The sequence below is a fragment of the Ustilago hordei genome (assembly GCF_900519145.1).
Source record: "Ustilago hordei strain Uho2 genome assembly, contig: UHO2_contig_07, whole genome shotgun sequence".
In the NCBI taxonomy this organism is placed as follows: Eukaryota; Fungi; Basidiomycota; class Ustilaginomycetes; order Ustilaginales; family Ustilaginaceae; genus Ustilago; species Ustilago hordei.
In genome coordinates this window covers 388,097-408,588 of record NW_024545289.1, presented here as the reverse complement: position 1 = coordinate 408,588, position 20,492 = coordinate 388,097, and the positions used below count along the sequence as shown (strand labels likewise).

General features: G+C 52.5%; 7 protein-coding genes across 7 annotated transcripts; 3 read left to right on the top strand and 4 right to left on the bottom strand.

The window, feature by feature from the left end:
• Positions 1–203: 203 nt before the first annotated feature.
• On the top strand, positions 204–2,858 carry UHO2_03928 (uncharacterized protein; the record flags this gene model as incomplete). Its single annotated transcript, XM_041559885.1, has 1 exon — positions 204–2,858. The coding sequence occupies one exon, from the start codon at positions 204–206 to the stop codon at positions 2,856–2,858; it is 2,655 nt and encodes an 884-aa protein (XP_041415819.1).
• A 116-nt stretch (positions 2,859–2,974) lies between these two features.
• On the bottom strand, positions 2,975–3,715 carry UHO2_03927 (uncharacterized protein; the record flags this gene model as incomplete). Its single annotated transcript, XM_041559884.1, has 1 exon — positions 2,975–3,715. The coding sequence occupies one exon, from the start codon at positions 3,713–3,715 to the stop codon at positions 2,975–2,977; it is 741 nt and encodes a 246-aa protein (XP_041415818.1).
• Positions 3,716–5,111: 1,396 nt separating this feature from the next.
• UHO2_03926 (uncharacterized protein) lies at positions 5,112–6,617 on the bottom strand (the record flags this gene model as incomplete). Its single annotated transcript, XM_041559883.1, has 1 exon — positions 5,112–6,617. The coding sequence occupies one exon, from the start codon at positions 6,615–6,617 to the stop codon at positions 5,112–5,114; it is 1,506 nt and encodes a 501-aa protein (XP_041415817.1).
• A 1,398-nt stretch (positions 6,618–8,015) lies between these two features.
• On the bottom strand, positions 8,016–9,166 carry UHO2_03925 (putative DNA repair protein RAD51; the record flags this gene model as incomplete). The annotated part of the gene is made up of 2 exons (XM_041559882.1): positions 8,016–8,990; positions 9,080–9,166. The coding sequence occupies 2 exons, from the start codon at positions 9,164–9,166 to the stop codon at positions 8,016–8,018; spliced, it is 1,062 nt and encodes a 353-aa protein (XP_041415816.1).
• Positions 9,167–9,976: 810 nt separating this feature from the next.
• Positions 9,977–10,958, bottom strand: UHO2_03924 (uncharacterized protein; the record flags this gene model as incomplete). The annotated part of the gene is made up of 2 exons (XM_041559881.1): positions 9,977–10,746; positions 10,847–10,958. 2 exons carry the CDS (start codon positions 10,956–10,958, stop codon positions 9,977–9,979), a joined length of 882 nt encoding a protein of 293 aa, XP_041415815.1.
• Positions 10,959–11,341: 383 nt separating this feature from the next.
• Positions 11,342–13,147, top strand: UHO2_03923 (uncharacterized protein; the record flags this gene model as incomplete). Its single annotated transcript, XM_041559880.1, has 1 exon — positions 11,342–13,147. One exon carries the CDS (start codon positions 11,342–11,344, stop codon positions 13,145–13,147), a length of 1,806 nt encoding a protein of 601 aa, XP_041415814.1.
• Positions 13,148–14,992: 1,845 nt separating this feature from the next.
• UHO2_03922 (uncharacterized protein) lies at positions 14,993–19,513 on the top strand (the record flags this gene model as incomplete). Its single annotated transcript, XM_041559879.1, has 1 exon — positions 14,993–19,513. The coding sequence occupies one exon, from the start codon at positions 14,993–14,995 to the stop codon at positions 19,511–19,513; it is 4,521 nt and encodes a 1,506-aa protein (XP_041415813.1).
• Between the last annotated feature and the right edge of the window lie 979 nt (positions 19,514–20,492).

Here is a 20,492-nt window from a genome sequence, read left to right as displayed (position 1 = left end):
ACCGCACGGAAAGGCACAAAATAATATCAACCTCGACCTTCTGTTGCTTCTCCTCTCTTTCAAGCCTCAAATTTTGCTGCTCCTCCTCTAGGGAAAGTGCATGCTGGAGGCAGCGCTGGACCCTGCATACAGGCTCTCGCTCCTCCGAGCTGCCATCATAGAGAGCGAGATAGGCCAAGACGAAGCGAATGCTATCGACGTCGATGAAGCAGAAGACGTCATCTACAGCCCAAGCCATGAGAGACACCTACCGGCCAGGCTCAGGCACATCAATTTATCCGGAGCTCTTCCAGCAGATGGTGTGTGCCGTCCTCGAGTCCGAGTCCTATCTCTTCTCCAAGGCAGAGCTCGATATCCTGTCGGCATTCTTTATGCTTTCCTACCCGGCCCGATACCTCTTTGTCCGTCTCCTACAACGCAGGAAGGATAGCTGGTATCGGCTCGACCGTCTCCAAGCCTACCGCTCTGAAGTGCAAGATCTCAGGTCTGCCACTGAGGAACTCGCCAAACCGATATCTGCTGCACCGCCTTCGGAAGGAGCGAAAGTCGAGGAGCAAGACAGAGGCAAGCTGGACGAAGAGACGCGTCTGCCTCGCCCGCCCACCTACCGCGATAAGCAACCACTGGCAGGCTCCTCGCTTCAAGCCAATGGTCCGCTTCCGAAGAGTGCAAAGCAGCAGCCTTCAGCGCCGCCCCAAGAGCCTTTTCTCGATCGATTCGTCATGACCGAGAGAGACATGAGAGGCGGCATCGCCGAATCTCTCTCCCTTCTCACCATTGAAGAGCTCAAAGTCATCGCCAAAAACATGGCTATTGCCAAGATCGGCACGACTCGTGCGCAAATCCTCGCGGCTCTATCAGCGACCAAGTCTCAATCGATGCTGTTTACAAGTCCCACCAAGCAGTCCAAGCAGTCTCCGAATACTAAGCAGCAGCAACTCACACTTGACTTCAGCCCCACCAAAACTGGTCCACAGGCACAGGCTTCACGTCTCAAAGACCAACTCTCAGCCCTCCTTGGTGGAGGGTGTATACAGGTCTTACCCGCTCTTCGATCGCTCGTTGACAGGGTAGCACTCGTCTACTATCGCGCTAACTTGCTCGCTAGCGCAGCATTGACAACAGCAATCTTGTCCCGCTCCCGTATCCGCAATTACCCCAACTACACATGTCGACGAACGAGCTTTCTCTTCCCCTCCCGAGACCACCTCATTGCGTTCCAACGCGCTCTCAGCCTTGAAGCTGAGATGCAGGACCTCATTCAGTTTGGCAAAGGCGAGGCGGATTTCAAAGCTGCACTTGCCCTCTTCGACTCAGTATGGCACGAGTGGAAGTCGTGTGTTGCAGAATGTGTTGCGGCGCATCCTGATGGCATCGATAAGATGGTCTACCATCGAATGCGCTTTCATCCCGGCTGGGTGCTTACTCGGGTCGTGTACAAAGGCGCAACTGTGCTCGCCCGTTTCAAAATGCGCCAGAGGGAGAAGGAGGTCTTGCAGGCATTGCTCGATCAGAAGCTTTTCCGACGTGGTAGGAGAGGGGATTGGTACAATCGACTAGCGCTCATCACAGCGCTCTACTCTGATGATCAGCGCAAAGGCAAGCGTGAAGCATTAGCGATCAGTGTCAAGGCAATCCAAGATCCCGACACGCACCTCATCTACCACGACACACTACAACGAAGAATAGCAAGGTTGGAGTCGCAACTAAGAATTCCCAAATCCGAACAGCACGATTTCTCATACACCAAACTCAAAAAGACGACAGAGGTGGTATTCAAGGGTGTAAGGTTAGACGCCATGGTGGAGACGGATGAGAGCACCAATCAAGCCATGACCGCTATGTCTAGGTTTTTGAAGGGCAGTCCGCCCAGCTCTCCGGATGCTTTGCCAGCGTCGAAAGGCAACACACCGCCGAACCGTAGCCTGAGCAAATCACCGATCAAACGCAGCTCTTCATCGAGCCGCTTCGAGATCCGTAAACCCTTGTTCAAACGGGTCAAGGTCGAGTCCTTTGCTGGCCTCTCCGTCAAGCCTGATCCAGTGTCACCAACCAAACTCGATCCCCATTCTCGCAGTATCACTCCCGACTTCCCTCAGGTGAAAAAGGAAGAAGACCTATCCGACATCTCCCTCGACGACATTCTCGCTCCTGCACCAGATCCAACCACGCTCTCCCTCATCTCTGGCTCTGACTCGCCCACATCAACCACCATCTCCAACCCCCGTCGCAGCATGCGTACCATTTGGCGAGGCCTCGACAACCAGCCCTGTCACGTCGAACAACTATGCCTCCAACACTACGCTCTACAAAACTTCAAAGGCTACCACTGTGAAGGCAAGCTGCTAACCATGTTGTTCGTCCTTCTCCTCTGGGATGTGATCTTCACAGACGGCATCGCTGGATCCTTCGAAACACCCTATCAATCTGCTCCACTCGACCTTGGGTCTGATTCATTCCCAATCGTGCGCTCTACCGAAATTCGCACTCGTCTCGATCACATCGAACGAACCGGTGGCCTGGATCTTATCGCAACAGTAGACGACCGAGAAAGACCAAATAAGACTTGGGCGGTAGGGTGCAGATGGGATCTCTTCTCCAAACAAGATCTGCTGCAAGTAGCCGAATGTTTAGGTGGGCAGAGTTTAGCGGTGGTGTGTCAGATGTTGGTGGAGGAATGGCATCATTGTTCTAGTGGAATGCCGGATTTGGTGATTTGGAGAATGCAAGATAAATCCGTTAGGTTTGTAGAGGTGAAGGGACCCGGTGATAGGTTGAGTGAAAGCCAGAAAGTTTGGATCGATGTGTTATTGAGAGCCGGGATTGAGGTTCAGGTTGGGATTGTTCAGGAGGGTTAAGTCTAGCGCAAACACATTCAATGCAACGCAGCAAGCTTTTTTTGGACGGTTGTGTCTTTGATTGTGTTGATTGCAAGTGTGTGATGATGCTGCGAACGAGTGCGTGAGAGCATGGTTCAGTCTTCGTCCATCAACTGATCCTCCCCTTCCTCATCCTCCTCCCCTTCTTCATCCTCATCCGCACCTCCATGACCATTCTGCAAAGTTCTCTTTAACATGCTCCCATCTCCTCCCTCATCCTCATCATCATTACCGGCCCTAGTCTCATCTCCCTCCTCCCCATCTTGATCATCCTCCCCATGACCCGTTGCTCTAGACACATCGCCTTCATTCCCATCCGCATCCTTCGTCTTTGCCTTATTCGCATCCTTCTTCCTCTGTGCCATTCTCCTATATTCCCCCAACTGCTCTTTTAATACCTTCACACTTCCCTCGTCGCCCACTTGCAACTCGTTCCAAGCCTCTAACACATGTTGAGCACTAATGATCTTTCCTCCCTTCTTCGTCGCGCGATCATGAGCGGTTGCAGTCAAATAACTGATAAACACTGACGCTGATTTGACAAGTGCCTGTTGCACTTCTTTGCGCAGCTGAACTGTATCGGGGATATCTGATTTGGCCACCTTTATCACCTGAGTACGTGGTAACTCGTATGATTCAATACCGGATGATTTTAATGCTGTTTCCTGTTGTTTCAATACCACTTTTGTCGAAGCGTCGATAATGAGTGCAGAAGAAGGGCCGGATTCGGCATCGTCGACGGTGGAAATGGATTTGCGTGGTCCAGATGGCTTAGAGACAGATGTACCGGCAGATGAGGCTGAAGTTGAGACTGCACCTGTTGATTTTCTTGGCATTGTCGAGAAGCTCTACCGCTTCGCCCAGCGTGAGAAGACTGAAATGTAAACGCCAAACGTAGCAAGGCAATATTCCGGCAACTGCGAGCTATTGATGCAAGATGTGAAAAGGAAAAAGCTGTACCATGCCAAAGAACTTGAAGGTGGTGGGTGACACAGGAGCGTGAAGAAGCTTTCCGCTTTCCGCTTTCCACTTTCCAAGAAACAAGACATGAAACACGAATGAAATCAATCAATGCCACACCTCCAGAAAAGTGCCGCTTTACGCGACCAAGCGCGACTCTTTACTCCTCTCAGGCGCGTCTACGGACTTTGTTACATCTCAAGGTTCTGTTGCGCACACCTCCAAGAACACATCTCCGGCCACCTCAAACAATGCGCATACACAGCCAAGTGAAGCGGATAGAAGAAGATAGACTGGATAGAATGTCGGATGAATGCCTATTACATCTCGAAAGAGGTACGATGGGACAGAGACCTCATTCATAAGGCGTAGGGGGTTGGGGGAAAAAAGAAAAGAAAAGAAAGAAAAAAAAGCAGAAGTGAAAGATAGAGAAATACAGGGAAGAGGAAGAGGGAAAGCATAGGACGGGCTGGGAAAGTCTACATGGCTTGAGAAGCCTGCAGACGCATTTGATCGCAGATCAAGACGATCAGCAGTCAGAATGGTTTGAGTGATCATGGTGTTCTGATCTGCTCAGGAAAGCAGAAGAGTGCACAGGAAATTCAATTGAGCATTATTATCCTGACATGACAGCAGAAAGCCTGCTGTAAAGCTCGGGTGAGCACTTGATGGCGCAGTGCAAGTCTCGCGCGGGTAAACCAGTCTTGAGGCGTTGTTGTCGGCGGTGAACGTTGAATGACCGGTGAACGTTGAATGACCGGTGAACGTTGAATGACGGGTGAACGTTGAATGACGGGTAAATATTTGATGTTCGCAATTATACTTGCAGAAGCTCGCGTGTGAGCTTGTGAGACAGTTGAATCCCAATAGAAAGACACAATACTAGTACAAGAAAACATGCGATGCGGAAGTCGGAACACGGCCACTCGGTGGCACGACGTTGAGGAGCGACGGAGAAGCGAAAGTGATGTTGAGGTGCCTTGCGTGACTTGCAAAGGACGTAGGTGATAAGGAGATAGAACGAGGAAACCAAAGAGACAAGCTCTGACCATGTCTGCACCAAGGCAAGACAGAAAGATGCAAGCTTGCAGCCAGGGCGCTTCAGAATTTGACGCGCTGGCTTATGAAGAAAGGACCAGAACAGAACGAGAACGAGAATCGGATAAACGACATGAGCCAAACGGCTACGGTTGACGGCGGGAGGGGAAATGTTCCAGCTGGAGAACGTTACGGACGCCGCTATTTGCCGATCATGACCGAGTGTGATTACACTTAGTTGAATTTGGCACCGCCAAGCATTCGAGCGAGGAGGCTCTCCACAGTAGCGCCAGGCTGGACGCAAGGCTTGGGAGCAGGCGACACAGCTGCTGCAACCTTCGTCGAGGGAACAGCTGCGGGCGCGGGAGACTTGGAAGGAGTAGAAGCAACTTCGGGAGGCGCAGTGGTACTACGAACGCCACGGCTCAAAAGAACCTCGTCATCGCTAGAGCCAGAGTCATCGCTACTGCTGCCAGTCGCGAGTGAAGAGGGACGCTGAATGCCCCGATCAGGCTCGGAGCTGTTCTTATCCAGACGGTTTTGGAACTTGGGCGCAGGGAGGCTGGCAGGCGAGGGAGAATTGTGGAAGTTGGGTCCAGCATATGCACTAGCTGCAGCGACGGCAGGATGTTGCTGCTGCCCGCCATTGGCGGGCTTCTTGACCGGAGTAGATGGAGCAATGTGGATGGGAGCACCGTGCTGGGGATATTGAGTGTGCAGATTGGCAGCGTGGTTGTTGCGTTGAGATTGTGGCAATTTGGACTTGGTCATGCCATCGCCATTGATGGACTCAAAGAGATCATCGATGTGAAGAGGCGTGTCGTTGTTGCGTCCCTTGTTAGCACTTTTGCCTCGCTTGCCGCCCTTGCTCTGCGAGTGGACGTTGCCGTTGGCTGGGCCATCGTCGGCGCCAAAGGTCTCGACGTCGCGTGCGTCAGCAAAGACGTCAAAGTGGGGACCGGCGCGCTTCTTGGCTGCGAGGAGCTCCTGCTGCCAGGTCAAGGCAGGCGAACCGCGGCCATCCTGCACCCTTTGAGGATGAGCAAGGTTGCCATCGTGCTTGGAGGCAGCGGCATTCACCTTCTTGTTGGAGCGTCTGGAGCCGTTGCCATTCTGCGACAGGTCAAGATTAGATCTGGAAGCCTGCTGCTTGAACATCTCCTGTTGCCAAGTGAGTGCCGACGAGGACTGCTCGACTGCATTGGAGTCGGCAGCCTGCTTGTTTGGTAGAGGTCGCTGAACATGAGTGATAGGTGCAGAGGGAGCAGATTTGGAGAGAAGCATCTCGGATGTGTCTGCTTTGGGTGACGATTTGGACTTTTTCGATCGAGATGCCTTGATAGGAGTTGCTGAAGCCTCTTCGATTGCAAACTTGGCCTCTTTGCCCTTCTTGGACCTTGAAACACTGTTTGACTGCTTGGATGCATTCATCTCGTCAGACATCGGTTTGGTGAGAGTGATGAGACCAGGGGTGGTGGAAGGCTTGTCGTTGTTGATGCTGGAAGCTTCAGCTTGCTGTTGAGCTTTGGCAGTTTTCTTGGCCGCGGAGGCCTTCTTGCCGGAGAGACCGTTGGCGACGTTGGCGGCAGCTTTTGCGGCAAGCTTGTCGGACTTGAATTGTGTTGAGGGTGAAGCTAGAGCGGCGGCGGCATTGGAGTGGGAAGAGTTGCGAGAGCTTGGTCTGGAATGGACTGAAGGCGTAGTAGAATGCGCATGTGATGGCCTCATCGCAGCGATCATTGCTTATCCTGTGTGTAAAGGAAATATAATGTGTGAAATGGATGATGGGGCTGGTGCAGCGGGGAGCTACCTGCTGGATGAGAACAATTTTTGAGTAGCTGAATACGGCTTGGGTAAGGGTGTATGCGGATCTCTGTTGACGAGTGCCAAGAGAGGGCGGCAGCACCTAGATGGTCGTTGTTGTATGTAGGGTACGGTACGAAGAGTTCTGTTGTTGTTAGATAAGATAGTGGAGCGGTAAGAAACTTGCTAGTTTGCGTAGATGCTCGGACGAACGGTGACCGTGATATGCGATGAATCGAAGCGATGGATTGCGAGAAGGAACAACGAAACGTGCGAGCTCAGGGAGGTTGGCCGAGATGCTGAATGCTAGGAAAAGTGAAAAGAGACGGGTCGAAAGGTGAAAGGGGATAGTGTCGATAGTCGAAAATATGGAGTATACGGTCGTATGAAAGGAAAGAAGAGCTCAAAGCATTGACCAAATGAGTGGCAGCTGGCGCAATCTGTAGATTGAACACTCTCTCAAGAGCTTTGAGAGTTGACAGTCCACACTGCCGAGGTGCAGCTTTTTTGATTAGTTATACATGACCTTTGGCCGAGTCGAGCAAGGAGAGCAGGAGCTTCAGCTTTGACGCCTTCGAATGCGGGAAATTAGAGATTGAAATCTGTAAGGCCATCTTACCGTCATCACTGACTTCACACCGTCGATTTTCTGCGCACGCTTGCAAATTCGTTTGCTTTTCCTCGTGTGAGATTCTGAGATGAGATGGCTTGCGAACAGTGTACGCAAATCAAATCCTCACTCGTACGAGAAATTCACTCCTTGATCTGCAGAAACAGAACACCAATACTCCATCTCGCCTCGGACTTGAGGTAATTTCTCTCTCAACATACTGTATGACTAAGACGCTGGGCAACTGCTAGTAGGGCCCGCGTCACAGAGGTGCCTACTGCACAGTGATGAAGCCTTCTCAAGCGGCAAGTCCCTCTTCAGAAGGGGAACAAAGGGCCGTGCACCTTTGCTTTGTTTCTCAGACGAGCTTCACTTCAAAAGAAGGGGCGCAGCATTGATGGGAGCTTACAGCTGCTATGTACATCAGTCGGCCACACAACCGACCAACAGCCTCAGCGCTCAGCAAAGCATGATCAAGTAATTCAAAGATGCCAAGTTTGCGATGACTCTGAAGATGATAATGTACAGTAGGTGAAAACGATGCGAAGGCACGATGTCGAGAGCTTCAAGATATATAAACAAAACGTGGCAATGACAGAGATGGACATTGTCGCATAGAGAAGGGCATGGGCTCGTCCAGAAGCCGGCGATGCCAATAACCATGATCAGTCGACCTGAAAGGGTTGAACATCATTGTGACGATAGAAAACGCAAGAGAGTCAGCTTCACTTCAAGTATGCAACACATGACGAAATGAGCGAGAATATCCTACTTACGGGGTCGATGATGCCCTCGGGTCCGATGGAGAAGACAGCGTCGGCCTCAGGAAGGCAGGGCGAGTCAGCAATACGACAGATACGCTGGTTGCCACGACCCTTTCGCAGCGACAATCGCGTCGTGGAAGCGTGAGCTACAATGTTACCACCAATGGGCTTCTTGGCATCAGCAGTGAAGGCGGTCGCTCCGTCCACCTGTGCGACCACCTGGTTTGTGATGACGACAGCGACACCAAACTCGTCGGCCAAGCGCATTAGGCCTCGAAGGAACTTAGCAAGGTGCATCTGTCGCGCTGAAAGCTCACCTCGACCGGAGAAGTCGGTACGGTAGAGCGAAGTGAGCGAGTCGACGATCAAAAGCGAGAAACGCGACTCGGCCATCATGGCAGAAGCCTGCATCAGCAGCTGTAGCTGGTGGTCGGCGTTATATGCTCGTGCGTAAGCGACATTGTCGAGCACCTCTTCACCGTTCAGACCGTATCGTTCGGCAACAGCAAGGAGACGCACCGGTCGGAAAGTGCCCTCGGTGTCAATGTAAAGACACTTGCCTTCGCCTCCGCCCATGTCGACGGGCAGCTGGCAAGTGACGGCGAGAGTATGGCAAAGCTGACTCTTTCCTGTTCGGAACTCGCCGTACAGCTCGGTGATGCTTCCGGTCTCCATGCCACCGCCAAGAATGGCATCGAGGTTCTTGGATCCTGTGGTGATCGAGATCAGCTCGTTTCGGCGTGCGTGGAACTCGGTGGCAGTGGTGAAACCCATAGGCACGAGCTTGGCAGCTTCGACGAGGATCTTGTCTGCCTTGGCCTCCGAGATACCCTTGACTAGCAGCAAGTTCTTCTTCGGGGTGAATGCGATGGCCTCTACAGTGTTGTAGCCTGCTTCGGCCAGCTTCTTGCAGTCAGAGCTCGAGATGCCAAAGTCCTGTCATTCGAAGAGGTTTCAGGGGGACAAGTAAAGGGGTCAATGAATGGGCTCGCGCCAGAAAGCGACGAGGTGGAAGGAATACATACCTCAAGCTTGTTGACGGGAAGGGGGCCGAATGCCTCGCCCATCTCTTCTTCGCCATTCTGAGCGGGGTCTTGACCGTTTTGCGACATTTTTATTTTTCTGGCTTTGGGTAGAGAAAGGGAAAGGCGACCGATGCTAAGGAGATGTATGTGGACAAGAGAAGAGGGGATGACTCGCAAGTGCTGAGCTTTGAAGGAGGTAGGTTGGTGGGGTGAGAAGTGGGAGCGAGAGCAGGCTAGACGTGTTCGCAGGAGCAGGAGCAGGTGTAAAGATGGTCGTCGTGTGGCGGGAAGTCTGTTCGCCGTTGCGATTGCCGCGAGACTTGATGATGAAGAAAGGAGCCGCTGAGCTTGTGGGTGGCAAGCCAAGTCAAGTCAAGTCCATCGACTCAGCCAACGCTGTGAATGGTGGATCGCATTCTCTTCGTTCTCACGCCTCGCTCCTCTCGTCGGGGAGGATCCGATGCTGCACGCAACTCACGCCTCTCGCATGCTCAGCAGCAGCAGGTTTCAAAAATAAATAAATAAAAAGGTGTTGGTCTTTCTTGAGACGCGAAGCGCGTAAAGCAGCCAAGAGGTCGGCTGGCTTTTACGAAGCCTTTGCTCTCTCTCTCCCTCTCTCACTGTGACCGACTCAGCCTTGAAATCTTTTTTTTATTATTATTATTATTATTTTTTCTCGCCTACTCAGTTTGTGTGATGTGTAAGCTCAACAATATGCTTTTTTGCTCGACTTGTTCCGTTCAGTATAACAAGGAAACCATATAGGCACCAGCTGGGAGAAGCTCAATGAAGGAGGGGCACCTCTTCCTCCAACTGCTTAGGCAGACATGCGTGGTAGCATTGAGCTTACTTCTAATATTTCGGCATCCAATCATCATTGTGGAGAAGTCTTCATCCTTACTGAAATGCAAGTATCGGATTTGCCGAATCTCGTTGGTCCTGCATCACTTGATGCAATTCAAGAGACCGTTGCGAGGGTAGCTCTCCATGGCTCATGGACGCTACGTTGAGCAGAGACGCGCCATTTGGCTGAACCTTCGGCGCAGTTGCAGGCAAGAAGTGATATTCTCTTGAAGCATTCTTCCACTCGTCGCTGCTGAACCAACCAATGTAGTGTTCGTCGCCAAATCCACCTACCCAGTAGACCTTGTCGACGTTGAAGGTAGCCCAGAAGGGAATGTGTGGAGACTCGGTCGAGTTGGGTGCCCAATGACTCGCATCTAAGTGGTGGTGGAGATAGCAGCGCGAGGCCTTTTCGGCTTGCTCCGGATGTTGGGTGACATTGAGAATGTCAAAGTGGCCGAAGAGGGTGATGCGCGATTTGGAAGGCATCCCGCGTCGCCAGGATGGTCGACTGTCTTTCCAGTGACGAGAGTCTTTGTGGGAGCCATGTCGCGGGTCAACGACTGCTGGATTTGCGTTCGAGGCAATGCTGACAGTGCCGTTCTTGCTGTCGCTATTGAGTACGTTCCTCCATGTCTGCGAGACCGTCAGTCCTAGATACAGCAGTGACCCTGTTTCTCCGTCACATGGTGCAAAGTACTCAGGTCCAGTGATGACATGGCCAGCTAAGTCGGTGACAGGATGATCGGATGGGTATTGTGTTGAAAGTGTCGAGACGCCGTATACGTTGGGGTCATGAACCAACTCGACTGCCTGTTTTAGGGCTGAGGGGTCAGTGTCATCAGCAACGATGCAAGAAATGTATATCAGCTGCTCAGTCCTGACCTTCCCAATCCGGTGAGGGCGGTGAGATTCGGGGCTTACCTTCGGCTTTGGTTTCCCATGCAGCGCCTCCGGTGATGCTCAGAACGAGCAGCGCGGCGGTGGCCAACAAGCTCCCTCGTAGCTGTCTGAATTTCGCACGAACAGAAGCCATCGTTGTTGCGTTGCTATGAACACTGGGTGCTGAGAGCATTCGAGCGGACGGTGTGGGCGATGTCTCGTGTGGTTGTAGGGAGGTAAGATGAGGTAAGGGTTGAAAAAGCCGTCATGCATTTCCCGTAATCTGATTAAAATAATAATAAATGGGGATTCAAAAATCGCCTGTAAGCTTTCGCCTACGAGGTTGTGTGGCTCGAGCGGAACCAACCGTGAGGGTCGACGACGTGTAAATTGGCCTGTCGGACGGCACGCGCAGGAAAGCAGCCGCGAAGTAGAAACGCAGAGAACAACAACACTTCTCCATCCTTCTTGCTTGCTTGCCTCCATCATCTGCAACACTTGGCCGATCAGCTTCATCACGACGCATTGCAACGCAGGATGAGCGAGAATGATCAGGCTTCCTCGTCATCATCGAAACTGGCACCGGGGTCCAGTCCACAGGTCGCCTCGCCACCAGCAGCGCAGCTCCCAGATCCTTCACTTCCGGCACCCAACTTGGGCGAAGACGATCAGGGATTCACAGCGGTCGACTTGATCGCTCAGCAGGCTAAACTCGAGGCGCAGGCGAATGAAGCGATCCCATTCCAATTCGACACTTGTACGCACGACAAGGGCTACATTCGACAGCCTGTCTATGCCTGCAAGACTTGCGGCGGTGGAGGTGTCTGCGCCGGTTGCAGTGTCTCATGTCACGCCGAGCACGAGCTGGTTGAGCTTTTCAACAAACGCAAGTTCCGATGCGATTGCGGCACTCCAAACTTGTATCGACAGCGCGAGCCAAACAGTGCCAGCCGTTGCACTCGTCTCACAGAAGAGCTCATATACCCGAAAGACGCCAAGCCATGTACCTTGCGACAGCCAGGCTTCGACCCTCAGAACGATGCCAACGCCTACAACCACAACTTTGAAGGTGGGTTCTGCTACTGCCAACGGGGCAAGAGGTACGATCCTGAGAAGGAGGACGAGACCATGTTCCAGTGTATCGTCTGCGAAGAGTGGCTTCACGAGGGCTGCACTTCGTTGCGACCGGTTTCTGGTAATGCTTTCAACCAATCAGCAGCGGCATCTGCACCAACAGACCCAATCATCACCGAGGAAGTCAAGCCTGGAAGCACAGCAGCTGAGACTGAAGTGCCGCTAATTGACCACGACCTGTTCGACCTTATGATCTGCGATGCCTGTGTTCGCAAGCCTGGCAATGAGATTCTGCGGCGATATGCAGGTGCGCGGAGCTGGATGGTCTTGGCTGCCACTCAAGATGTAGCGGAGGTCAAGGAACATGACGGTTTGGCAAAGATCCAGGTGCCAACGGAGGAGGAGCTAGGCGAAGGAGGCGGTCCGTATTGCAACGGCCGGAGCTGGCAGATCTTCGGGCTGGCAATGGAGCAGGAGAGAGGCATTAGAGAGACAGAGATGAGTGCTGCTACTGATGGAGCTTTCTTATCTTCTGTCGCCGAGTTGGCTCGATCGACGATGGCTACTGCTGCAGCAGGCACCGATACCAGTCCCAAGGTCGAAGAAGGAAATCAAGCCGAAGCCAAATCCTTGACAGCTGAAGCCGCCAGCGAAGAAAGGAGAGAGGGCAAACGACGTGCTGACGAGATCGAGGTTGATGGAGGTGCCGAAGCAGGTGGAAGCAAGCGGACCAAGATGGAGGATGCGGAGAAGCCAAACGCAGCTGCTCAGGTGAAGGCTGAGCCTAAGGAACAAGCCTGCACGCTACCAGAGGTTCTTGCCATCATTGCCAGTCTGCCCGAATCAAAAGTTGACGAATGGACACCGGCTCTGAGTGAAGAAGGAGAGTTGCAACCGACACAACAGCGGCACGACATCTTCCTTGGTGAAGACTTCCGCGATAGGATCTGCCGATGCGCCGACTGTCTCACCAGATGGTCTCATTTGCCGCACGTTTTGGAGGCCGAAGAGACGTATGCACCACCATCCGACCCTCAAGCTTCGGTGCGAGAGGATGATGCTGCATCGATCACATCTTCGACGTACGACTTGGGCATGGCAGCGCTTCGATCGATGCCGAGAGAAAAGATGATCAACTCGTTGCATGCGTATAGCAAGTTCCGAGACGCTTTGTGGGAGCATCTCAAGCCGTTTGCAGGGACAGGAAAGATGGTACGCGAGGAGGACGTACGTGCATTCTTCCAGAAGAAGCTCAACCCGGATCAGTAAAGAGACATGGACCGTAGACATGGACTGATCCTTCTCACAGCACGCAATTCAGGTCTTGCCGCAACCATACTTCCGAAGCTAGTATCTATGCCGTGATGATGGGTGAGAATTGGTACTGTTGAATGGTACGAGACCTGGCTCTTGTCGGTGAGTCCACTGTCGCAGAAGAGATGAGCGGTATCACGTTGAAGACGCTTTTGAGAATGGCTGCCACGTTGGAGGCTTGACAAGCATGTACCCGAGCTTCGGGAACTGGCCTCCCGAAGGGATCGGGCGAAGTAGATCTGATCAGATTGAGCATTGGCGTGGTTAGCCTTCTTGAATAGAGACCGTTGGATGTGGAAATGCCGCGGATGAAATGAATGGTCCAAGAGGCGAAAGAGGCGAAAGAGGCAAAAGAGGCAAAAAGGCAAACAGGCAGCATGCACGTAGATGTGATGAGATCTAGAGTTGTATTCGGCTTGCCAAAATGTTAGAGTATGCTTGGCAGATCCGAGCAGAGTTGTATTAATATTTTGAAGTACAAAATGGAAGATGCTTCCCGTGTGGTGTCTGCAACTCGGATCATTTTCCCTGCCCAAAAAAAAAAAAAAAAAAAAAAGAAAACAATTAGAAAGTTCCCACACCGCCACGAGACGACTCGGGCATCAGATCCGCTGCTGCAGTCAATAATACAACACTATTATTTGTTATTTTTTGCCGGTGCTCAGACGGTCATAAGATATGTGAACAGCTGTTTGTCTTGTTGAACGTGCGAGTGTGCGCGTGTGTGTGTGTGTGTGTCGTTCCCACTGACAAAGAAACAGACAGAGCCTTTGCCGGCCCGCAAATTCCGACCCTCTGGAGCGCAAGACTCAATTACAACTAACTCCACGGCAGCCAACCTCCGGTGCCTCTCTTTCATCGCTCGTCTGTCAGACGAAGAAACAGGAAGCAGGAAGCGGGAATCAGAAATCAGGAATCAGAAATCAGGAATCAGGAATCAGGAATCAGGAATCAAGAATCAAGAATCAAGAATCAAGAATCAAGAATCAAGAATCAGTTGGGTCTCTCCTGCCAGTGTCTCTCGAGTGTCACGGAAATAGCTGTCTGATATGACCGTCGCTGTGTCTCTTTTCCCTTTCGGCTGTTGTTTTTGTGTGGCTTCCAACCGCGCTTAACTGCCACCCACACAAGTTGCACTGATTGGGCAAGCCTTCCCTTCTTCGAATGCTGATTTTCTCTACGCTCAACTGGTTCAAGCCTCACTATCAAAGAGGTTCCTCACCATCATTCTCTCTCTTGGCTTCCACCATCCGCACCCTTTCGCCGTCTTCCGACTCTCTCCCTGCCTTTCTTGATTGGTCCTTCCGACGACCGCATCGGACTACAACAACACGTGACTGTCTGATGTGGCCAACATCATCATCAACAACAACAACAACAACAACAACAACACCATCAACAACAACATCAACACCATCAACGCCGCTGGTCATACAATAGACACGCTCGCTTAGCGTAGCACAGCACACCGTCCGACAACGCGAAAATCTATCAGACAGCTTGGTATCTTGAGCTGCAACAGATCATCATCAAGACATCATCGCTGCATTGTTGTCACCCCCCCCCAGTGACACGGACTTCATCACCCAAAAAGGCGCAGCTTTTGCACTTCATTTTAGCCCGCATCAGGATTGAGTTATAGTTCATATCCATTCGTTGCTGCTGCATCATTCGACCCTATCCTTCCTGTAACTGAAGGTCTTCCTCGCAATACCACGTACGGTGGCCGTCAGCCAAGTTCCGGCAACCAGCCCAACTTGAGCACAGCGAGTCTTGCCCGCGCCTCGCTTGTCGCCCAACATGTTTGGCAAGTCGGCATCCAAGAAGATTCCCTCTAAAGCTGACTCTTCGGCAAAACCAGGCAAGCTTGCAGCCTTGCGCGCCAAGTTCCAAAACTTCAGTCTTGATCCGGATACCGTATTCAAAAAGAAGAGACCACCACCGGCTCCTCGCTCCGTCTACTTCAATGAGCCCCTTCCACAAGAGGCCTTTGATGCAAAGGGGCATCCCCAATACCCCTACCTCTTCGCCAGCAACCAAGTCTTGACCGCCAAATATACCATCTACAACTTTGTCTTCAAGAACTTGCTTGAACAGTTCCGTCGTGTTGCCAACCTCTTCTTTTTGCTTATCGTTATTCTTCAGTTCTTCCCTCAATTCACTACAATCAACCCAGGCGTCTCCATGCTGCCCTTGCTTGCCGTTTTGGCCATCACCATGGCCAAGGACGGCTACGAGGACATCAAGCGTCATCAATCCGATCGTCACATCAACCGTCTCAGGGTCAAGACACTTACAGGTGGTGGCTGGCAAAATCCCAATGTGATGGAAGCCAAGGCTAGAAGCTTCTCTGCCCTTTTCCGCTCGGTCAAGTCCAAGTTCCTCGGCGGCAAGAAGAAGCAGTCCGCTCAGCTCCAGCAGCAGATGGCTGTCAAGGCCGAAGCAGCTGCTGAGGAAGGTCATGCCCACCATCCCACCTCACCCATGTCTCCTCCTGCCGATGCTCCTGGCGGAGGAGGCACCACCGATGCAGCTGCCAATCTCCCTGTCCCAGGCCAAGCCAATCTGCCCGGCCGCGTTTCGCATCAGCTTCCTCGACGCAGCACCACACGCCACAGTCAATTCGAATCTGAGTACGAGCAACTTGACGACGGTCGCATCAAGCACCAGGGTCGCATTCTCAATGCAGACGAAGAAAACGTCTTCTTCCAGAAGAAGCCACCGTGCTGGAAGCAAAAGATCTGGGAGGACCTAGCCGTCGGCGATTTCGTCTACCTCGCTAACAACGAGGCCATCCCTGCGGACATCATCATTTGCGCTACCAGTGAGGAAGAAGACAGCTGTTTCATCGAGACCAAGAATCTCGACGGTGAGACCAACCTCAAGGCCCGTCACGCCGTTCCCGAGCTCACTTGCCTACGCACACCCGAAGACTGTGCTCGAGCCTCGCTCCGCATCGATGCCGAACCTCAGGACACCAACATGTACCGTCTCAACGCCAGTGTCGTTCTCAACGATCGTTTCGACAAGAACGGCGATCCACTTCAGTGTCCCGTCACCCTCAACCAGATCTTGCTCCGTGGATGCAACATCCGCAATACCAAGTGGATTGTCGGAGTCGTACTCATGACCGGTTGGGACACCAAGATCATCGCCAACTCTGGTGTCACACCAAGCAAGCGTTCCATGGTTGAAAAGCAGATGAATCCAATGGTTTACTTCAACCTGGTCGTTCTTGCTTGCGTTTCCGTGGCTTGTGCCATTGCCGACTCGTTGCTAGAGCAGTACTACTTTGACCGTACCGCTTACTGGCAGTATGGAGCCGTTCACAGCGACGACAATCCGCGTATCAACGGTCTCGTCGCATTTGCCAACTCGCTCATCACCTTCCAGAACATCGTTCCTATCTCGCTCTACATCTCCTTCGAGTTCGTCCGTCTCGCTCAAGCCTACTTCATTTACGACGACTACGACATCTGGTACCAGAAGACTAATCGCCGCACCACTGCCAAGTCATGGAACTTGTCCGACGACCTCGGTCAGATCGAGTACATCTTCAGTGACAAGACCGGTACTTTGACGCAGAACGTTATGATCTTCCGCGAATGTGCAGTCTCAGGCATTATCTATCACGGTGAAGCCTCGTCGCCTCAAGTTGGCACTTCCGACAGCACAGCGACGCAGTTACCCGCCGAGGAGGACGGCTACTCGAGCAACGATGGATCTGCTGGATCTCGCACCGGATCCTATCATGGACATAGCTCTAGCAAGGTCCGCGTCAAGCCCGTCAACCCGGATGTTCCACCATTCAGCGACCAGAGTCTCTCTGAGGCTTTGCGCGACACTGACTCGGAGCATAACAGGCACCTCACCAACTTCTTCCGCTGTCTTGCCCTCTGCCACACTGTGCTTGTCGAGAATCTCGAGGAGGGCTGTATCGAATACCAGGCCCAGAGTCCCGATGAGCAAGCCCTTGTACAGGCCGCTGCCGATGCTGGCTTCATCTTCCTCGGAAAAGAACGTCAAACGCTCCGCATCCTTACACCTTTCTCGAAGGAGCCTGAGGTTTACGAGCTCCTCACGGTCAACGAGTTCTCGTCTGCACGCAAGAGGATGAGTGTTATCGTACGTCGCGAATCCGATGGACAAGTGCTCATGCTTGCTAAGGGTGCCGATAGCATCATGTTTGAGCGCGCCCGAGCTGGTCAGGAGGAGATCAAGGAACAGACCGATGCTGCTTTGGAAGAGTTCGCCAACAAGGGTCTCCGAACGCTTTGTCTCGGTGGTAAAGAGCTCACCCACGAGTACTACGAGGACTGGTCGCATCACTTCCACAACGCCTCGGTTTCCATTCAGGATCGTGAGGAGAAGATGGAAGAGCTGGCTGGCGAGCTCGAACGCGATTTCGACCTGTACGGCGCTACTGCCATCGAGGACAAGCTGCAAGACGGTGTCCCCGAGACCATCGCTGATCTCAAGCGCGCCGGCATCAACGTCTGGGTTGCTACAGGTGATAAGCTCGAGACTGCGATTGCTATTGGATACTCGACTATGCTCTTGACCGAGGACATGAACCTCGTTGTCGTGCGTGGAGGTGAATACGGTCAGCCCAACTCAGCCTACGAGCAGCTTCGAAAGGCCGTCGTCCGCTTCTTTGGCGGACCCGAAGTCCTCAGGGAGATGGATCACCAGCCTCCCGGTGGCGAGTCTGAGAGCCGTCGTTCTTCCTTAATGTCGCGCAGGCCTTCTCTCAACAGGAATCGCCGCAGCAGTGTTAGTCAGGTCTCACTTGTCGGCGAGGACAATGGACAGCGCACAGGAGGTTTCGCACTTGTCATCGACGGTACAGCACTCGGACATGCGCTCAGCGAAGAATTCAGCAAGGACTTGCTGCTTCGTATTTCTACGCAGTGCAAGGCTGTCATTTGTTGTCGTGTATCCCCATTGCAGAAGGCTCTCATCGTTCAACTCATCAAGGATGGTCTCGGAGTCATGACCTTGGCCATTGGTGACGGTGCCAATGACGTCAGTATGATTCAAGCAGCCCACGTCGGTGTTGGTATTGCTGGTGAGGAAGGTCTTCAAGCTGTCAACTCGTCCGATTACGCCATTGCCCAGTTCCGCTTCCTCAAGAGGTTGGTGCTCGTCCACGGACACTGGTCGTACTACCGCAATTCCGTCATGATCACCAACTTCTTCTACAAGCAGTTCATCCAGGTCGGCACGCTCTTCTGGTTCCAGATCTACTGTGCTTGGTCTACCACACAGGCCATCGACTACGTCTACATCTTGCTCTGGAACGCCGTTTGGACCGTACTTGCGGTCATCTTTGTCGGTATCTTTGATCGCAACATCAACGACAAGGTGCTCATGCAAGTACCTGAGCTCTATCACCAGTCGCGCAAGGGCGCTTATTTCGGTCTCAAGCCATTTATCGTCTACTTCTTAGACGGCATTTACCAATCGGTGATACTGTTCTTCTTCTTTGCCTACACTTACAACACGACGACGCCACGCAGTGATGGATACGACATCAACTTGTACGAGTGGACGACGGGAATGGCGATCGCCTCGGTGTTTGTTGCTAACTTGTTCGTCGGACTCAACACGCGCGCTTGGAACTGGTTCATCGTTGTGGGTATCTGGGCAGGCACGGTTGTCATGTTCTGCTTTGCACCCATCTACGCTGCATTCTCTTCGACCTACTCGTACGGCAACAACTCATTCCTCTACCCTTCGATCCAATTCTGGGTTCTCGGTTTCCTCACTTGCTTCTTGTGTCTCTTGCCACGCTTGTTGGCCAAGTGCTTCCGCCAGTCGTACTACCCAACGGATGTCGACATCCTGCGATACGTCGACAAGCAGGACAACGACCACGACTTTACTCGTGACCCTGCCATTCCTCACGCACATGATGATGGCACGTATGCCGACACCAGCGTTGGCCGCACGAGCATGACACATCACACCTTTGCGCCGCTCGTACGTGCAGCCACCTCGCAGTCTCGTCTGGAGAACAATGCCAACACATCTGCATCAGCGGGCGGTGTGCAGATGCACGAGCTCGGTCGAACCGCTTCTCGTGCCAGCAGCACACATTACGACATGCTTACAGGCGAGGCAAGACCCAACCGTGGCTACACCTACTCGTCGGACGAGCCCGCAGCTGGCAAGAAGAAGACGGTCAAGGACCGTCTCGTGCCTGACTTGTTCAAAAAGAGCTTGCGCAAGAAGGAACAGCGTAAGCGTTTGACGATGGTCAACCAGGAAGAGGACGAGGCGGTTGACGAGCACGGTGTGCACGGCGCCACTATATCATAAGAACCCGCTACTATTGCCACTCTCGTTCGAGCTTGATATCCGTGCCCCTTGCTGTGCAACAACAGAACACTCCTTTCAGAACACTCCCTTTCGATCCTCTGTACACTTTGCTATTCTCATTCGGTTACATTCGCCTCTAATTGGATTGCATTATACAATACACATGCGTCGTTGTTTGCTTGATGAATGTGAGGATGGGATGCGTCCTGGGAAGCCGAGACGTGGGACCGTCAACTTTGAGTCAATGTCGTGAAGAGCTCAATATTGGTTGTGTACGAGCCCCTCTTCAAGTTGATTACAACATCGTCGTTCGACGACGCCTAACATTGCTCGGTCAATGATGTTGGCCGAACTACAGGCAACAACACGAACACGTTCTTTGAGGTATTTGGAGATGACTTGAGTGACCTCTAACTTATCGTACTGTGCCCCGACCAGTTTGCCGAGCAGATGCAGTCGAAATCCTTCGTAACCGGCCGTCGTTGGTGGCGCAGGGTGGGCCTCTCACAGATGAATGGCTTGAAGTTCGCAACCCCGATCTTAACATGTTGCTTTTTGCTGTTGTACCGTCATGATGAGACCGCGGACCGACTCAGGATCAAAAAGTGGCGCCTTCACCAGCACTCGTTTGCATTCGAATCGACCACAGTGCTCGGCTGTAGGGGAGAAGATGGAGACACTGAGGTCGGGATGGTGAAAGTAACAAATGAAGTGGTGGTTGTGCGCGTCAAGTGAACGAGCAACAAGCACGAAATGAGGTCTGTATCAAGGGCGCCAACACCTTGACCCTACTATGTTGCCGGCCCTCTGCCTTTCAGACCCCACCGGTTTCAAGCATTGAGGCTCAAGCACAGCCACAAGGCTCCTGTCTTGGCTACAGCAAGTCATAAAGGTGGGGTTGGAGGAGCTCGCTGATTCCTCACAGGGTACTTAAAGTAGACTGCAAAATTTTCATCTCCACGCTCTGTTGCGTTTCCTC